This window comes from Anopheles bellator, chromosome 1 (genome assembly GCF_943735745.2).
Source record: "Anopheles bellator chromosome 1, idAnoBellAS_SP24_06.2, whole genome shotgun sequence".
Taxonomy (NCBI): Eukaryota; Metazoa; Arthropoda; class Insecta; order Diptera; family Culicidae; genus Anopheles; species Anopheles bellator.
Genome location: NC_071285.1, coordinates 6,236,450 through 6,255,396, shown reverse-complemented (window position 1 = coordinate 6,255,396; position 18,947 = coordinate 6,236,450). Strand labels below are relative to the sequence as shown.

General features: G+C 51.8%; 7 protein-coding genes across 7 annotated transcripts; 2 read left to right on the top strand and 5 right to left on the bottom strand.

The window, feature by feature from the left end:
• Nucleotides 1–5,723: 5,723 nt before the first annotated feature.
• LOC131212561 (general odorant-binding protein 56d-like) lies at nucleotides 5,724–6,247 on the bottom strand. Its single transcript, XM_058206477.1, has 2 exons — nucleotides 6,197–6,247; nucleotides 5,724–6,137 (listed from the first exon to the last, which is right to left on the bottom strand). The coding sequence occupies exons 1-2, from the start codon at nucleotides 6,245–6,247 to the stop codon at nucleotides 5,790–5,792; spliced, it is 399 nt and encodes a 132-aa protein (XP_058062460.1). The 3' UTR covers nucleotides 5,724–5,789.
• Nucleotides 6,248–7,333: 1,086 nt separating this feature from the next.
• LOC131212554 (general odorant-binding protein 56d-like) lies at nucleotides 7,334–7,946 on the bottom strand. Its single transcript, XM_058206464.1, has 2 exons — nucleotides 7,887–7,946; nucleotides 7,334–7,813 (listed from the first exon to the last, which is right to left on the bottom strand). The coding sequence occupies exons 1-2, from the start codon at nucleotides 7,935–7,937 to the stop codon at nucleotides 7,463–7,465; spliced, it is 402 nt and encodes a 133-aa protein (XP_058062447.1). The 5' UTR covers nucleotides 7,938–7,946; the 3' UTR covers nucleotides 7,334–7,462.
• A 616-nt stretch (nucleotides 7,947–8,562) lies between these two features.
• Nucleotides 8,563–9,089, bottom strand: LOC131215266 (uncharacterized). Its single transcript, XM_058209658.1, has 3 exons — nucleotides 9,030–9,089; nucleotides 8,856–8,972; nucleotides 8,563–8,796 (listed from the first exon to the last, which is right to left on the bottom strand). Exons 1-3 carry the CDS (start codon nucleotides 9,087–9,089, stop codon nucleotides 8,563–8,565), a joined length of 411 nt encoding a protein of 136 aa, XP_058065641.1.
• Nucleotides 9,090–9,626: 537 nt separating this feature from the next.
• On the bottom strand, nucleotides 9,627–10,175 carry LOC131215201 (general odorant-binding protein 56d-like). Its single transcript, XM_058209592.1, has 3 exons — nucleotides 10,104–10,175; nucleotides 9,925–10,041; nucleotides 9,627–9,854 (listed from the first exon to the last, which is right to left on the bottom strand). The coding sequence occupies exons 1-3, from the start codon at nucleotides 10,173–10,175 to the stop codon at nucleotides 9,627–9,629; spliced, it is 417 nt and encodes a 138-aa protein (XP_058065575.1).
• Nucleotides 10,176–10,432: 257 nt separating this feature from the next.
• Nucleotides 10,433–10,900, bottom strand: LOC131212571 (general odorant-binding protein 56d-like). The gene is made up of 2 exons (XM_058206489.1): nucleotides 10,847–10,900; nucleotides 10,433–10,786 (listed from the first exon to the last, which is right to left on the bottom strand). Exons 1-2 carry the CDS (start codon nucleotides 10,898–10,900, stop codon nucleotides 10,433–10,435), a joined length of 408 nt encoding a protein of 135 aa, XP_058062472.1.
• Nucleotides 10,901–13,981: 3,081 nt separating this feature from the next.
• On the top strand, nucleotides 13,982–14,561 carry LOC131216056 (general odorant-binding protein 56d-like). The gene is made up of 2 exons (XM_058210454.1): nucleotides 13,982–14,079; nucleotides 14,143–14,561. The coding sequence occupies exons 1-2, from the start codon at nucleotides 14,029–14,031 to the stop codon at nucleotides 14,485–14,487; spliced, it is 396 nt and encodes a 131-aa protein (XP_058066437.1). The 5' UTR covers nucleotides 13,982–14,028; the 3' UTR covers nucleotides 14,488–14,561.
• Nucleotides 14,562–16,565: 2,004 nt separating this feature from the next.
• LOC131216204 (general odorant-binding protein 56d-like) lies at nucleotides 16,566–17,205 on the top strand. Its single transcript, XM_058210629.1, has 3 exons — nucleotides 16,566–16,660; nucleotides 16,722–16,865; nucleotides 16,927–17,205. The coding sequence occupies exons 1-3, from the start codon at nucleotides 16,598–16,600 to the stop codon at nucleotides 17,137–17,139; spliced, it is 420 nt and encodes a 139-aa protein (XP_058066612.1). The 5' UTR covers nucleotides 16,566–16,597; the 3' UTR covers nucleotides 17,140–17,205.
• Nucleotides 17,206–18,947: the final 1,742 nt, after the last annotated feature.

Below are 18,947 nucleotides of genomic sequence, written 5' to 3'. Positions count from 1 at the left end.
GGCTATGTGTAGTATTTATGGTGCAGAATTTTAATGAACTGCAACGAAACAAATTCCTTCCCTTTACACACACACAGTGCTGAAGGGAAACACTTCCGAGGGTCCCGACGGGGATGGCGCTTGCTTTCTCGCTCGGCCCCACGGCCAGACGATGCCCCCTAGGGGGGGGAGGGGGCACGGGGGATGGAATGTTGTTCGCGATTTAGAGCGACATAGCGCGCGACGCATAATTATCGCGCCGAGACGCGGACCGTCTCCGGGGCATAAAGACGCCACTTTCGACACAAATCGACCCTCGGCCTCGCTTCGTTTTTATTTTCGTCCGCCCGGGTCCTTCGTCCTTCGTCAGGACGAAGGCCGTCGGTATACTTTCATTAATTTATCATCTGATAATTAACTTACCGTCCCGGCGTGTCCCGGCGCGGAGATGGCTGACAGCTATTCAGTCCCGGTTCCGGCAGTCGTAGAAACGGTCTGGACCGTCGAAGGAGCATAATACAAATACTTGGGCAAGTTTTACATCCCTAAAGGGGGGGGCTAAAGCGCTGGCCAAAAAAGGGGAGGATTATGAAAGGCTGCTGGGTGCCGGTCGTCGGAGTTGCTGCTACGCTAAGGAGGACCATCTGGAGGGCTGTCTGGAGAAATTTTACAAATCATAATGTTGTTTGTGATGAGAGACTTTTGTGAGAACGTGAGGAGTAATTGCCGGCGCTTCACTCCTTCCGCGCCGAATGTCTGGAAAGTTCCCCGGGGAGAACTGGAGCCAATGAAAAATGAACTTTGACTTGACGGCCCCAAACAAACGGCCCCGCACCAGAAGGACCGACCAAGCCAAGCAATCCGTTACAGCCAGCGACTCCACTCCATTGATTCCGGCTCCAGGACTTTCCGGGACTTTCCGTGTAACAAATTGTAGTACCTCCAGCCCTCTGCAGAGGGTCTTCCGAAACGAAGCAGCTTATTATCGCAGCGGCCTGGCGTAATCAATTGCGAAGGACGCGCGGCCCGCGGGATAATGAATGAGCCGATTTGCTCCGCTCGAACAAGAAGGATGCTTGAGCCCGAAATCTGAAGGTTTTCGGTCGCGAAATTCACGGAAAAAAGGGGTTCATTAGGGACCGCCGCGCCACCGCGTGACCTAAATTTTCGCACAAGGATTCGGGCGGTGGCTTTGAATGACTTTTTGGCTTTTCGGCTGTTTGACTCGACGCAGCATAAATCACTGGCAACGAGAGGTTTCCGGGCCGCCGGTCTATCATCTTTCGATTCCGGCAAACGGGCCCTCCACGGGAACTCGGGGACGCATGCTGCTTTTCCGATCAGCGAAACAACAAACAAACAGCCAGAGTCGAGTCGAGCCCAAACTTCAAACCCCAAAGGACCTTCCGAAACGACCGGGAACCTCCTGGGACGACTCCGTTGTTGGTTTTCAATTTCACCAGCCACGTGAGAGAGATGGGGAAGGGCCGTGCCGAGCTGGCAGCCTGGCAGCGAAAAATGGCCCCACGATTGACCACAAAAAAGGCGGCCCCACACTGGCGCTCTCGAAACAATCAATCCCCATCCCCGGAAGTCAGGCATCTCGCGGTGAGGCATTTAACGATCCGTCGAAGTTGGGCCGTCTGATGAAATGGAACGACCGGAGGCCACTTCATCGGAACTCCATCAATTCGGCCACCCTCTCTCTGACAGGGTGCGCGCAAGCTGTTAAGTGATTGAAAAATACGACAAATGAATCCGCTGATCTTCGGCGACACTCTGCGGCGGCGGCGGCGGGTTTCAGGACCCCTCTCTTTGGTTTTTGGCCACCAGAAAATGGTTCCCGACGGTGCGGCCTGTCAGCGGGCGCTTTTTTCATAAAGTAAATTGATTTCAATCCTCGGCCCGTCGTCGAGGGCCGAGGCCTTCTGAAGTCTGGCGCAGGTCCGTCTCGACCTGTTCCCACGACCCAGCCGCCAGCCCTGAGGAATGGCCCCGAAAGTGAAAGACCAACTAATTTTGTGCACAATTTAAGATAAATGACAGCGCGCCATGTGAGAGCCTCGTGCGTCAGCGGCTCCATTTTCCGGCTTTTCTGTTCCGGCGTTTTGTCGAGCCCTTCTAACGACCACACGTGCCGCTCGATTCTTGCTTGAGAAGCTGCGGTCTTAGGTCCTTAGGAAAGAAAAACGGACGAGTGATTTATAGCACACAAACCTCGCCAGGATCGCCGGATCTCCGACAACTGCTAATGTCGAAAAGGGGCATGAAATATTTACTCCATTTCCCAGCGAAAACAACATTCAGTCGTAATGTCCCCGAAATCACCGGAAGTGCCGGCCACCAACGGGCAAAGTTATCCAAACGAGCACATCCTGTATCATTATTCGGGTGATAACCGACCCACAACCGACGGCAGCCCCCTAGAACCGGAACCAGATTTGTGGTGAACCTCCGGAAGCCATTGCCACCCCGGGGTCCGGGGGCCGAAAACCCGGGAAGAAATGGGAACAATTTTAATTCGCAACATGCAGCGGCAGCTGAACTGTTGCAGAAATTAGTGCAACATATCACCAGCCGGGGCATTAGAATTTCAAAACCACAAAAATGGCCCCGACCCACCGAGCTAATCCGGACATGTTTTCGGTCGAAGCTCAAACCCAATAATAATAAAATGTAAGCAAACTACGGAAAAGCTTCGGAGCGGGGAGTTTAGGAAAAGTTCTGGCCTGGCTCGGGAAGCCCTTTCGGTTATTGCGGGGGGGCAGGATTTGAAGCTCAAATCTCTCCCGTGGCTCCGGTTGAGGCCCGAAATGGTGTCCACTCTGGTTGCCATTTTTTATTTTAGGACCTTGCACAAAATCGGCTCTCAAATCGGGGAGATTGAAACGGAACCAGTATATGCACCGGGCCAAACCCGCCCAAAGGGGAAATCAGGAAATCAATTAAAAACTTTCAACCTCACCTGGCCAGGGCTCACCTGGCGTGGCCGGGCTTGGGTTTTTGGGCAAAAGTTTCGCTTCTATGGCGGCATTTGAATAAAATATAGCAAATCGGAAATGGAATCGGCCGGACGGCCCTCCAGCTGTTCAGGGTTGTTGTTGATGGGGCCATGATTGAAGTATGACAAGCAAAATGTTGTTTGGTTAGACCCAAATGAAGTGGTGTACCTCAACCGGTGAGCCATTTAATCCCAAAGCGATCGTTGCATCCTAGATATTGATCGCCACTCGAACTGGACTTGTGACGGTGCTCCCATGCTGCTCGTTAGTTCCCGATCAGCTGACGATGCTTCGATTCGGACCCATAAAGAGCCCCGAAACACTCCCGGAACCAGGTTAACGGCCATCTTACGGTAGCTATCGATTCGAATCCTGTAACACTGTAGCGCAAGCTGTTACCGGGTTCCGGGGATCGCAATCGGATTGGAAACTGCAATCCGACCCGGGCTGCCGGCTGCTTCCGACACAGCTTCACCCTCGTTCGCTACCCAATCGATTTATCAAAATTTAATAAAGAACCACTCCGGAGGTCCGTCCGGGAGTGTGATTTATTTCTGACGAGAACTGCAGTGGTCCGGGGCCCGTCCAGAAAATCGCTTCTGATGAGCAGTCCATCATCAGGCCCGGGCACGATGCCGAGTGGCCGAGAATGAGATTACTTGATTTTCCCAAGGCCCCACCGCTCGGTGAAGATGCTCAACAGATTAACGTCGAAGGCCAGCAAGTCGTCCGGGACCGACCGGGAGCCGTGTGATTGTGGAACCGCCAGCGTTGCTGCTCCTGATGACTCTCGAATGAATCGTTTACAGACCGTTTCTTTACGACTCGGCCCTCTCAATGCACAATGCATCATTGCACTGATTCAGTGTGCCCTTTCGGAGGTCCGCACGGTCCCGCGCTAGATTATCCAGACTCCATGCCAATCAACGTTTATTTTCGCGTAGTAACAACACGTCTCTGCCTTCGATTGGCGAAGAGCCCGCAGTGACCACTATACTCTGTCGGGCGGCTTTACGGACATCCACGGACTTCCTTCCGGGATGGGGCCGAATGCTGTGGGGGCAAAGATAAAACAACCGACGCTCAACACCGACGGCTCAACAACTCATCGTGTAGATAGATTAGAAGTGCGCTGACCGTGAAATTACTTTTACCGACGCCATCTCGTCTATTCCCGGGGGCGCCCGGTAGGGAATGCTCTCCTGTTGGGTAGGCCCGGCTGCTGCAAGGTACACGTAGTTCCTGGTTCCGTGTTCATTTAATTTGTTTTTGCTTGTGTCCTTATTTTTTTGTGACGTTTCTTTTATGTTCTAACGAGCTCGGCTCGTCTTAGAAACTATCCGAAATGCTAATCTGAGCTCCGGACTCCGAGTGAGGCATCTAGAGTTTGTTTTTTTGCTGCTGCCGTCCCTGACACGGTGGATGACGGTCTGATTTATTGCATATTACCTTAGAGACTCGGCGGACCTCCGGACCACTCGTTCGGGTGGAGCCGTAATTGTTGCATTAATTTTAGATTTAGTAAATGCTATTTTCACTCACCTCTGCACAACGTTTGCCTCAGGTCTTCAAGTCCTCGGGTAAAAGTGCAAGACCACGAAGCTCGACCCGGTTCATAAATTTAAATTACATTTTCCAATACAGTCGAGGTCGGGGCCAACAGAGACATCGATTCCTCGGCAGTCACTTTAATGGACACTTGTGTAAATGTTTGCTTCTTTTACGTCCTGTCCGACATTCTTTGAAGTAATAATTGATATGTCCCTGGCAATCTCTCCCGGATCGCGTCGGAGGCGAGAAAATGACGTCGAGACGTCGCTGACAAAAATTGGCGAAAAAGAATCGAACACCCCGACGACCCTGGCCCCGCGGAAGCATAAATGACAAACATATTTTGAGGACCCCCCGCTCGAGAGGAAGGAATCGCACAGATTTCTGATGGAAACTAAAAGAGGCACACAAAATAGAAGAACGGAGGCGTCCTCGGAACAAGAATAAAGATCCAACGGCCGAGGCGGATGTCCGGTGCTTTGACCACGAGATGTCTCATTTTCTTGCCCAAGCCGGTGCCGGTGCCGGTGCCGGTGCCGGGGGCCGAAGGAAATCTTTTGCGGTAATTGATAACTTACTTAACGTTGCCATTTTCTTGGGGATGTTTTTGTGGCCTTTCTCCGGATGCCAGCTAGCAACAAACAACACGCCTCCGGTGGACCACCGGAGCTCGCTCCGATCTTAAGATGGGATAATGCCGCTTCTCGTCTCCTCCAGTTTGGTTTGAGGCAAAGAAACTGAACCGGACCAGAGGACCGGGGGTTCTTTGATGCTCGAAGGCGCGCGCGCGTGGCTACTAATGGCTTTTGGAGGAATGGCAGCTTTGTGCTGATTGTTTCTCAGATGTCCCTTGTTTGTTCCGGCCGTAGTTTTTTCGCCCTTCTACCGAGCGCTCAACGAGAGACAATTTGCTTCATCCAATTCGGACGGATGGCTCCCGGCGTTTCCGGGAGCATCGCTTGATGTTTCGAGCCGAGCCGAGGTCGAGAGATTGGATTTGCATTAAGCGAGCTCGGGCCAAGCGCGGCCGGAAATCTCTTGAGGACACTGAAACCAGCAATCAGCGACTAATTTCGCAATTTACTCACGGAGGATTGTGTGGTTCAAAATGTGCTTCAATTATGTACGAGCGTTAATGTTGCAGCGCTCGAAACTAACCTTTTATTACCGTTATCAGTGTCAGAAAATGTTCATCAAGCGTTCGAACCGTGATGATGATCGTCTGCGGAGGGCCCGATCGTTCTTTCGCCAGTGGCCTCACAACAGGGACGATTTCTCCTGTTGGTAGCACTCGATGGCCTTGAAAGCCGTCTCGCACGGATCCGCCTGCTGGACGCTGCACTTCGTCACCAGAGCCTCCACCTTCGCTTTGTCCTGCGACAACGACAGACGCTCGATGGCCAGGGCACTATCCAGCTTGCCGTCGGCATCCATAAACTTGGCATCCTGCAGGAAGCACCGCAGGAAGCACTTGGTCTCGGCGTCCACCTTCGAGAAGTCACCACCGCGCAGCAGCTTCAGATCCTCCCGGTTCAGTGTCTTGTGCTTGTCCAGGCACCCCACGGCGATGGCGTCGGACTTCTTTTGCTGCTCCTCCGTCAGTGGCTGTCAAAGGAATCACCATCATCATAGGCTCCCGGAGGGGTTTACAGATCCCAAATTACCTGAGCCACAGCGAACGCGGCGAGCAGAACGGACACGAGCAGCAGTTGCATCTTGGCGGGTGTTCTAAAACCAACTAATGTCGGATCCATGGCACGGAGACCAGTATATATAGTCCTCATTAGCCGGCCACTTCACGAATCTCGCGATAATCGTACACAGATGACTGGTCAAGATGCTATCCGCACAGCAAATCTCTATGAGCCGACCATTAGGCCGATATTGGGCCTGAGGGTCCAGGGGCAAAGTCCACACCGGAGACCACCTCCGGTCTGGGTCGGGTTCGGCTGGAGCAGACGATTTTTTGGGGCTAGTTTTTTCGCGATCGCGATCGTCTCAAGTACGTGCTTCACTCTAGTTTCAACTGACGCAGATCGGTGGGTCTTTCCCACCTGGATCGAATCAACCCGTCTGGGTGGCGAGAATGAAGAGTTTTTTCAGGAAGCAAAGTCCAACTTGCGATCGCACATCGGTTACATAAGCCAACGCTTACATAACCCATATGAGTTTTATATGTTAGCCCGAGATATGGCTTTGTTTGTTCCAACAGAATAATTTAAAAAAATGAATTCAATTGGTTCTTTAAGAAAACCTTCACAAAATACGTTCACCGATGAAGTTTCGAGTGGAGTTCTTACAAAAAATATCGTATCGTGTAGGAATGACTGAAGTCGAGATATGGAGTATTCGAAAGCCTTAAATGGAAGACATAGAAAAAAAAACCATCTCATAAAAATATATCAGAAGTAAAAACAAACGCAAGTCATGCGTATCATTGAAGCTGCAGCACGATAAGAAGTGATGATAATAAAAATATTATTCAAAATTATATTTGCCTGTTAACCTGCATCTTATTCTTCCTCTTTGATTGATTCCGGAATTACGTTATTAATCACTCGTTATCAATTACTCTGAGTTAATTTAAAAGAACATATTATTTTTTTAAATTATTTTGTGTTTATTTGCGTTATTTAGGAACAAGGTGATAGGTAAGCATAGTTCCGAAAGCGAAAACTGACCCGGTCTCGTACGATCACTTTGTCATCAACAGTCACACACTTCACGCAACAATTTAAATAAAAAAACAAACATCACAAGATACGTATTTGCATAACAATGTGTAGTTTTATTATCCACTTCATACTCCGCCACTCGTTGACTGTGTTGTTTGGGGCCTTTAAAATATCGGCACGTGGGGTTGGTCATCATGTGGTCATCACTTTTAATACTTTTCAAATCAACCAATCAACCGTACGATCGTGGTCAGCTCACAGCAGCGATGACTTTTCGCGATGGTAACACTCGATGGCCTTGAAAGCCGTCTCGCAACTATCGGCCTCCGGCTCCACGTTACACTTCTTCACCAGCGTCTCGACCTTCGCCTTGTCCTGCGACACCGACAGCCGTTCGATGGCCAGGTCAGCGTTCAGTTTGCCGTCCGCATCCATAAACTTGGCCTGCTGCAGGAAGCACCGCAGGAAGCACTTGGTCTCGGGGTTCACCTTCGAGAAGTCACCACCGCGCAGCAGCTTCAGATCCTCGGGGTTAAGGGTCTTGTGTTGCTCCAGGCAGCCCAGTGCGATCGTTTCCGACTTCTTTTGCTGCTCCTCCGTCAGTGGCTGTGAACGAGACGAGATTGATTTTCCACAAATCCAACAAGACCTTTAGACCCCCGGTCCCAGAACCTGATACCTGAGCCACGGCGAACGCAGCGAGCAGAACGGGCACGAACAGCAGTTGCATCTTGGCGGGTGTTCTAAAACCAACTAATGTTTAAACCATGAGTAGAAGAGCGTTTATATAGCTGGCCCCGATGGGGGCTCGCTGCAGCTACCCCTTCAGGGCCCCCCCACCAAGCGAACCAATCCACACGACCCACTAATCATCCGCCAATGATGGCCAAATAATTGCTATCTGCGCTTCAGATCGCGATCCGGCGCGACCTTCAACTACATTCGGCCCCACAGTTCCGTTCTGGCCGACCGCTTCAACGGATCGAAGATCGGCCCCTTTTTTCTTCTGCGTTCACGCAATCGTTGCCAACACTCAGTGACTCGATGATACGGGGCTTCACGGGTCTCCAGTCGAGAGAGGTCCAAAACAAAAAACGGCGCCACTGCCTAAGCCTAACGATCATTTATTTAAACACGTTGAAGTAGTCAAAAGTCATTCGGTTTTTGGTTTCACGTTGCACTTAAAGCTAACAGGCGGCGCTGTGGAAGGAAGCCCGGCTCGATCGTTGCAGTTTTGGTACAGTTCGGGGCCCAACTTCTTTTTTGTGCGCCCTGATCCTCCTATCTTCAGCGCGTCGGAGGGTCAAGAGCGGTGCTTCTGGGAGGTAATGGTGTAGGTGTGCTCGATGCTGGAGCTACTTGAAGTTGGTGGCAACCCACTCCGAGACGGCCGTTTCGTGGATACACTGATACATCTCGAACCCGGTAACGCACACCGTCTGCCCGAAGCGATCGATACAGTTATCGTACACGGCCTGAGCCCCTTCCGGTTCCAGATAGCGACCGGCGAAACCGATGATCAGCGTCCGGTTGTAGGTATAGTCGTCGTACATGAAGCCCGACTTCTTCATGAGACACTCGGTGAAGCACTGCAACGGGAGGAGATCGTTTAACCTGGGCCCCGAACCCGGAGAACCACGGCGCGTACCTCGATCAGGGGATCCCGCTCGGTGAAGTCTCCGTACTTGAGCGATATCACTATGTCCATGTCCATCTCGAAGTCTTTCGTACAGTGATCGATGGCCCCCTTGAAGTCTTGCGCTTCCTGAAACGGGTCGTATGATCAGAACGGCGTCGATCGGAACAACGGTCGATCACTTACACTTCCCCCACTGAACAGAAGTCCAGCCGCCAGCCCGACGATCACCTGCCACCACTTCATGGTTGTGCTCAACACTTTCTCTAACGCTGCGAATTCTGAGCACACTGGCCTGATTGATGACTGACTGATCGGTGATCCGCCGCCGCCGTGTCCGATGGTCCGAAACCGACTGTCGCCCAGTTCCAGGTCGGCCACCCGGAAATCTTCTTCGCGCTCGAAATGAGGTGAACGAAGCATGTTGGATCCGGTGGATCGCGATCGACCCACCCCAAGATCACTTTTCGGTGCTGCCTTCTGGAACTACCGGTTTGACTCACCTTCTCTCTCTCTCTCTCTCTCCGACTCTCTCTGACTCGCTCGTTCAGCGACTTTCTTTCTGAGCCCCGCTCGCTCTCTCTCTCTCTCCGCGATCGGGTGAAATGTAGGGAACATAACGGCACTTCCGAGGTGCAACCGTGATGCTCCCGATCGCGCCGTGATATGCAGAGTGAGGCTGAAGATTCGACGATTCTTTCCAGATTTCGACCGACCGACGACGATAAGAGTTGGGTTCCGTATTAGGTTTATTAGATAGATCCTTTCACTTTTCGCCCGGTTCTACTTGGTGGTGTTCCACTTCTGGTTGATGTGCTCGTAGATGCACCGGTACACCTCGAAGGCGGTGACGCAGAGGGTCGGCACGACGTTGGCCGTACATCGCGTGTACACCTCGGCGGCCGCTTCCTTCGACACGAACCGGCCCGTGTAGCGTATGATCGTGTCCCGGTTGAAGGTGAAATCATCGTTCATGAAGCCAGCCCGCTTCACGAAGCACTCGCCGAAACACTGGAACCGCGATCGAGAGAACGTGTCAGAGTGATCGACGCGGGCAAGGGGCCGTTCGGAGTCCACTTACCTCGACCGTCGGATTGCGCACGGAGAAGTCTCCGGTCCGGAGCGACTCAAACACGTTCGGGTCGATCTCGAACTCGTTGCGACACCGGAACAGCGATCCCAGAATGTCCTGACCGCGCTGTGGAGGAAGACCGAGAATGGAATCGAGCACAGAGACTCCAGAGATCACGGGATACTTACACACGGGGCCAGAAGCACCCCGCAGGTGATCGCAATCAGCGCCAGTAGGGTCACGGGATCGAACCTTGCCATATTCACCACTCGATGGTCAAACCGAAACTGATGCGAGAAAAGGGAAATTTTGGACATCTTTCGGGCGCCAGCCAGGAACCGGCTTGTGGCAACGAAAGCAACAACCGTCGGGGACCATAAACCAAAACACCGGAGACTTTCTCCGTCGGCGTTTTTCGTGTGGTGGACTCAAAATTTTATTGTCGCTGGAAGAAGCTATATACAGAGCGTGGGGCCGTGGGAGAGAAGATCGAGCAGATCGCTGGGTCGTCCGTGGATTAGTACATCAGCGAGGCCCGGTTCTCCAGGTAGCACTCCAGCAGACGGAACGATCGCTCGCAGGCATCCGGACCGGCGTTATCACGGCACCGACGGACCAGCTCGTCGGCCTTCTCCTGCCCATACTCTCCGGCCAGTTTCTCGGTCAGCTCCGCCGTCTGCACGTTACCGTCCCCGTCGACGAACCCGGCTCCGTGGAAGAAACACTGGACGAAGCAGCGAGCGTTGCGGTTCGCATCGGCCGTCTCTCCCGAACGGAGCCGGTTCACTTCCTCCTCCGAGGTGCCCGTCTGCTGCATACACTTGCCCGCCAGCTGCCGGGCAGCATCACGCTGCTCATCGGTGATCATAGCCTAGCCAGGGGGTGCCAGAGGTTATACTGGATCCGAACGCCATCCCCAGCGATCACTTACCACGGCGCAAGCGATCAGAGCGCCAGCGAAGACGAGACACGCGATCGTTTTCATGTTGACACGGAACGGAAGGTTTTGCACTCAACGCACCACAGAAGTAAGTATGGTACCGTACCGCCCGCTGAGGTCCCTTTTTATAGGGCCATAAAAGTTTGATAACTAATTTTCTTTCCCGCACTCGGAACCACGCAGAACCAGTTTAGCGGTGCGCCGAAGTTATTAGACTTAATGAAAAATTTATTAGCTGCTGCTGCTGTCAGCGGTTCCAACAGCTATCGCGAGACGATAGCGCCGGGCAAGTGGCCGCCTTTGCACACTTTGGCCCCGGTTATTAAAAATAAAGTGTTCTATGAAGGGGGGCTGTACGTAGTTATTCTATTCGCTAGATATCTCCCATCTCTCTGCTAAATCGTGGATTTCAAGTCGAAAGAATTCTGAGTCTTTTGAAGCAAACCAATTAGTCATCCAATTTTCAAATTCCTCGTAGGAATCGAAGTGCTGCTCAGCCAATGCGTGTCCCAGCGTGGAATATGAATAATGATCGGAAAGGGGCAAATCTGGTGCTCCCAACCAAATGCTTTGATTGTATCTTGAACCATTTGTCAGTGGTAGCGATCTTTATTAACGGTTTCACCTGGGTTTAGGAGCTTATGCTAGACCACACCTCTCTGGTTCCACCAGATTCACAGGATCCTGTTTTTGCCGAATCGATCTAGTTCTGCAGTCGAAGTTGATGGTTTTCCCGGACTGATCCATAATTTTACTATTTAGGGCTCTCAAGATGAATCCGCTTTCCATCCCCAATCACGATCTGATGGAGAAATGACTTTCTTTAGTACGTGGCGAGCAGAATTTCCCATTTGGGTTTTCGGGTTTTCTGCTGTCTTTCGTTCAGTTCATGTGGCACTCATTTTCCAACTTTCTGGATTTTTCCCAGGGCCTTCAAACGTAGGGATAGAGCGTATTGGGACACGTTCAGCTGATCCGCGAATTGTTCTTGCGTTTGCGTGTCATGTTCGTCCAAAAGTTCTTCTAATTCAGCGTCTTCGAACTTTTTTGGAGCCTTCCGACGCTCTTTGTTTGTGAAGTCAAAATCGCCATGTTTTCAATTTTTTAAACTTCTCAAAGCAATGTGATCAAGAGCATGATCACCGTAAGCTTCGACCAGCATTTGATGCGATTCTGTTGTAGTTTGCTTTAAAGGGGGGCAAAAAATTCGGCATGGTTCTAGAATAAGTTGCAAATTAAATTAATGAGGAGAACAAAATCGACAGCTCCAGCAAATGATCCTCGATCCGATTTCATAGGTCTAGACCTGATTAGTATCAAGCAATTTAATAATTTTCTCTTAAAACATAGGAACAGAGCGTTCAAATGAAAGTAAAAGTTAAACCATATGAACAATACCGCTCAACAATACGAAAACATTGATCGGAAAGATCAAACTAATCAAGATTTGCCCAGGCTCACCCCATTGCAACGCGTGACTCAGGCCTAAACGCCCGTCCATATCGGAACGAATTAAAAAGCAATTAATGTGAGGCTCAATTGCAAATACAATCAAACGGGGAGCCTCACTTTCGAACGCATCGAAGTGATAAGAAGTGGCGAACGGAGGGCTGTGTAATTAAGGGCTTTCGCCACACACCACTCTCTCTCAGAAGTCAGACCCAGAACTCCCGGTCGCAATGGCGCCAACTTTTACTTTCGTAGCTCCCGTCGCGACGGAAGCTAATTGGGGGACGTTAATGGATGGATTTACATTTCCGGCCCGTCACGCTCGTTTCCGTTCTGCCCTCCGAGACCTTGACCGCTAGAAGTCCGTCTGATCAGCGTCTAGTTACTGGTCCCCGCGCTATCTCGCTAGTGAGCCGATCACCTGGCGGTCGATTTTCGGGCGGAGTTGTAAATAATTTCGCTACCATTTTCACGGACCCATGAGCCCACCGCAGCACCGGGTCCAATTTATTGGCCCCTCGCCCCGCCCCGCTAATTCGTGTGATTATGCGCCGCGCGCGACAATAATTGATGTTCCGGTCGTCGGTCGCCCTTTTTTGCCCCTTTTGGCTGGGCCACGATCGCTTACCCTAATTAAAACCATGCTCGCCATGACGATACTGATACCGCTCGGGGCGAGTGACCTTCACGCTGCAGGATGGAAATCAGCCAAATAATGTCCCGGTAATGTCCCGGTGGGCCCACGTCGTTACGAAAGCCCCTGGGAGGCCGCCAGGCCATGTTTATTCGGTTTCGGGTTGGGAATTGATTTTCGGAATTGAATTGCAAACCGCCCGAATTGTGGTTTACAGATGATTTGTGGTCAGTGTTCGCCGTATCAATTATTTCTAAACATCTGACACAATTTCACTAAATTGAGCCGCCACACGATATTTGGCCCGACCTCCTAGTAGTGATTTCTCCCAGGCCACGATCCTAACGGTTGGGCGCCTGAGGCCTCCAGAAAATTAATCATATTTCACGCTTCACTCAACAAGTGTGATTTATTGCCACCGATTCCACCGATCTGTAGGCTATCGGGGCGCCGGACAGCGTCACGTTTCTCGGCCTCAGCCGACCCGGGCAGCCGGAAAGAGAATAAACACATCGCCCTCCGGCGCGAGTAGCCTACGCGAGACCTACGCGAGATAGAACGTAATGTTTCGCGGTTAACCGCGTCAATCACGCGAATGGCCGCCTGCCCACTTCGTTACTTTGTCCGTGTTTCAAGTTCAAGGTGTCGCTCGGGGCCCGGGCTGTGGTTAATTAACATTTGCGCTTTTTGCCCCAACTGACCATTTTATCGGCGCGAAACGTCCCGCGAGACGACAGTTTCGTCGTAATGCTTATCGTGTGCCATCACTCCACTACTGCTCGAGTTCCTAACCCGGCCTCAGTGCTGCGCTGCCCGGCCGTTTCGATTGTTTCCGGCCCGGTTCCGGCCATCGGGGGTGGTTGACGGTGGCGTTAACCTGCTGTCAACCATGTTTAGCTCGGGAGGTCGACACGGCGGAAGGCGGCCCACCTTGAGACCTAGAACCCGCTTAGAACGCGCTCGCGATCACGGTGGCGGTCCGAGCTCTTGATTCCCCTATATAAGCCTACGATAGGCAGGCAGCTCAGCATCAGTCAATCGGCAGCCTGTGATCAGCCCAGCCCGCCCAAGCCCAGTCCAGTCCAGCACCATGAAGACGTTCTTTGCCATCGCCGTCGTTGCCCTGATCGCTGGCTCCCTGGTAAGTGCGAACCCGAGCGAACTCCCCAAACTCCGTGGATCTGTCTAACGCCCCATTCCGCAGGCCCTGACGATCGATCAGAAGAAGAAAGCCGAGGGATACGCAGCAGAGTGCGTCAAGTCGACAGGTGTCCCACCGGAGACGGCGGCCAAGCTGAAGAGCGGAGACTTTGCCGGGGCGGACGACAAGACCAAGTGCTTCGCGAAGTGCTTCCTCGAGAAGGCCGGTTTCATGACGGACAAGGGCGAGATCGACGAGAAGACGGTGGTCGAGAAGCTGTCGGTCGATCACGACAAGGCCAAGGTCGAGGGGCTGATGAAGAAGTGCAACCACAAGGAGGCGAACCCTTGCGAGACGGCTTTCAAGGCTTACCAGTGCATCTACGCGGCCAAGGGAGCGGCCATCTAAATCCTGTGATCCATTCAGACCAAACCCGCCCAGTTTATTTATTGAACAAAACCTGCGATACAAATTTGTGATAACCTAATCGCTGTTTGTGATCCTCTTCTCCGAACGACCCCAAGACCCGGACGACATGTGTCGGTAATCGGTTCCGAAGCCTACACTCTACAGAACACTGCCACTGATTGGCCCGCTCTGTGGGATGCCGTAATTAGCATTACCGACAGGCAAATACGTGGCCCAAAATTGGCCCTCGTCGGCATGTCGGGATGTTGGAAATTACTTTTCCCCAGATTGACGCAAACAAACAAGAGGTGGCCACCGGATTGGATTGACAACCATTTGGGGGAGCAAAAAAAAGGACGAAACAGTCCTCCATCAATCAGGCGTCTCGATGTTGAAAGCCGTGACAACGGTGGCCGATAAGAAACTAATCAACCGGCCGTCCATCTGTCCGTCGTCCCTCTGGAACGACATTGGCTCCCCGCTTATTCGCACTGGAGTCGAACAAAAAAGGGATGTTCGCCTGTGAACAGCTGGGGTTACATTTGATGTAGTTCGTCATTCCGACGCTCTCCGCTTCCGATGTCACGCAGGCCATTTACATACAAGGCCGCTGATGTTGCATTCCAATACGAAACGCTGATAAGATTGATAAAGATGCTTCGCTACTTTAAGATCCGATATCGCCGATCCGATCAGGCAGGGCCCTGGAAGACGGTTAAATTAATTCCATTTCGAGTCACTCCGTAAACGGTTACATCATTTGTCATCGGATGTCGGCACCGGACCGTTCCGGTTCGGCGAGCCAGACAGACGCGACGTTCTACGTTCATCGAACGGAACGGATCCTTGCCCGGTTCCTCGATCAAGATACAAGTAACCGGTGGCCGCAGCCGGCGTCACCGCAAACCGGAAGGACCAGATTGAATTAGACTGGTGTGTCGTGTCGGTCGTTTACCTTGTTTCCTCCGCTGCTGAATAGATTAATTATGCCGTTTCCGACCCTACAGGAGCCCTTCAAGCCTGGGCCCTTCGGAAAAGGATTCGCGTTGCATTCACGGGGCGAGCATGAACTTCGATGTCCATCAGACGATGCTGTAAAATGTCAAACATTAGCACAACGTGCAAAACCCGACCCGAGTTCCATCCTGTTTTGGGTGGGGTCGCTCCAAAAACGAGCGGGTCGCTATCACATCGGTCCCACAAATCAACAACAACTTTTGGCAGGTCCCGTGGTCGGCCCACAATCAGAAAGCCATCCCCTGGAACTGGCCTCCTACCGCCCGGGTCGCGTGTGTGGAGCAGAGTTCAAATATTTAAATATCCTCTCGACGACGATGACGGGTGACATGATGGCAGCGGTTGAAAGCGGCCCTTTCCGGGGGCCGAACAGATTGTTCTCGTCCCGGGTTCCGATGGATAGGCGATGAAGGTACCTTCAGTGAGAACTAATTTCCGAAATGGATCACCCGGGAACGACTCGGTTGGGGAGTTTGCTGACGCTGGGGAAGCTGATATAATTAAACGGATCGCGGCGTCAAACACGACGGTGAATATTCAAGTTTTGCTTCTGTACACGATAATATTACGGTTCGAAAAGGAAAACATTTCATAGGTTTATTCAAGGAACGATCCAAATAAATTGTAATTTAATGCAAAATATACACCGAAGGACAAGAATGAGCACCGCACCATATTTACAGTCCTCTTGCTCTATATCTGGGGTTCGACCCAGTCTGCCGCTGCATAGAACCCCAAGGTGCATCGAGATGTGACACGAAGACGACGATTGATTGAAAATTAATCACATTGATGGGCGATCGAACCATCAGACTGTAAGAAAATAGAATAGAAAAATCGAATGACTTCCCTGGCGAGATGCGAAATATTTTCCGGATGGTGAACCTCCCCATCTTCACAATCGGGCCATTGAAACAATCTTCACCTATTGTGCCATTGTGTGGTCTTGGGAAACGGTGAGAAAGGGCGCGATCGTACTGCGGAAGGTTGCCGCCCGCGATGCTGGGCCGTTGGGCTGTGTATATAAACCCCCGCCTGATCTTTGATCGCCCGATACTACACCTCGAGACAGTGCAACGATCATCAGTGCAACATGAAGTTCTGCGCCGCGGCGATTGTTCTGATCGGCGCGATCGCAAACGCCGCCGACAACGTGGTGAGCAGCGCAACGTGCGGTGATCTGTGATTTTCGCTACAATTTCACCCCTTTCCGATAGCTACCCGATCTGAAGGACGTTGGAGAGATCGCTAACGGCGAAGTGTACGCCCTGCAGTGTCTGCTCGAAAGTGGGATCAAGCTGGAATCGCTCACGGCTGGTGGGCTTGCGGCGAGCGATCTGAAAGATTTGGGCAAAGTCAAGGTAAGATCACGATCCCCCAAATCGCAGAACGGAGTGCCTAACGTCTCTCGTTGTTCCCCAGTGCATGGTGAGGTGTTTCTTCGAGAAGACGGGTTTCATGGACAAAAGCGGAAAGCTCCAGCAGGACGCCATAGTGGAGCAGTTGTCCCGGTTTACGGCCCGCGGCCAGGTCGAGGAGTTGGTGCGAAAGTGCAACTTCCAGGAGCCGGACGCGTGCGATACGGCCTACCGAGTGACCGAGTGCTACTTCCAGAGCAAGGCCGGCCTGTTCTAAGTGATTGATTTGCGAATCGGTTTTGAATAAATTCCCACCGCCCGACAGCTGAATCGTGTGAGTTTGAGTGGGTCCAGCATTCACAGTCAGATAAGTAACAGGCTGCTGATGGCCTGCACAAATTTGCTGACGGCGAGAGAACCGCCCCAGAATGATCGTTGTTTGTTCAATGAATCAACTGTGCGTGTCGCGAGCCGCCATTCGGGAGGCGATAAATATTGCCATTAATGATGAGCTGTCGGATAATTGTTTAGCTCATTACACATGCCAGGGCTGGTGGAAAAAACAAAGTACTGTTGCGCCCACTTAGCGGATGTGAATTTCGTAACCAGTTCGTGGGGAGTGTACTAATGAAGTTAATTGTTTCAGATCGATTCCGGTTCCATTCGCTGGCGCAGCGATCCGGATATGTTACGGAGGCTTTGGACACAACAGGTTTCCATGGTTACCCCAACAATCAGCAGTACCCTGGATTCTGGAGAGTGTGAAAATAATTGAGAGAAGGGAACAATTGGGAAAAGCTGCTACCCCGATTGCATACTTTCAGGCATTTATTTGAATCTCTCAGCATGAACAACGATTTAAAAAAGTCTGTAGAGGCGGACAGCTTTCCGAACCCTTCATTAGCTTTCAGGGGCCACAAGTGAGGCCACCCGTGAACCTGTTGCTACTCTTGTTGCTCCCGTAACGCTAAAAACACTCCGTTACACTTTCAATTAACCCGTGGCCGAACCACCGAATCCATAAACGGCGCTCGAAGCGGTGCTTGGAAAATCGGCCGCCGAGCACGTTTTCCGTGGCTTTAAAAGGACGCCGTAAATAGAGGTTCGCCGTTTGCCCGTCAAACGCTTTCACTCGACCCCCAATCGTAAACCGCTCCGATCCGGTCCGGTCGCTATTCTGATTCTATTCCGAAACGGCGCTTCCGAGACGAGGGAACCGAAATTTATCAGAACATTAAATGCACTCTCGATCATTCCGAGCTCGAGTTTTGTCGTAAATTTTACGAACCTCGCACACACACAGCATCCGGGCCGACTGGCCGGTCGGTGGTTGATCGAGTCGGGCGGGTCGAAAAAACGAGAGCGGATATTTGACGATTTTATGAGCACGTCCCCTCACGTCGGCAGCGCATATTTTAAACCCATTTCCCGGTTGCTTCCCGGCGGGTCTGTAAATTTTCACCAACACGTTCGCACCGTTGTAACTGCGCACGACGATCCCGGGCGGAGCACGTCCTGGGGCCAGCGGTGCACGCCCTAAATCATCAGTCCCCGCAGTGCCGGTGACTAAATTTGTCACACATTTTATAGTTATCGCTCATAAATCCGAGCGATAGGGCGAGCGAGAGGATAAATTCTTCCCCCGGAATGGATGTCACCATTCTGGGAGCCGATGAAGAATGGGCCAAAGAATGGGTCCTTCACACGCTGATAGACTTTCGCGTGATGTCCTTCGGGAAAGTGCTTCATAAACGTCGCCCGAAATCGAACCACGGCTGCATCTAATCTGAGCGACCGTTCACGATGATGATGACGTTTGAGACCCGCCAGCCACCCGGCCGGTGCCACCTAGGCGCGCGCTCGCAGCATAAAACTTTTAAAGCTCATCTACGATCTCTACGATTTTCGCCAGCCTCGGAACTCTAGCTTCCTAAATCCTTCGCCGTTATTTCCGGTCTGCTGCCGGTGCGGTGGCACGTTCTGAGGCTAAACTTCCGTCCAACGGGGATACGTTGTTGTTACGGCGATGATTAAAATTTAATTCTTAATTTTCGCCCCATCACTAGCTCACTGCAGCAAAAAAAT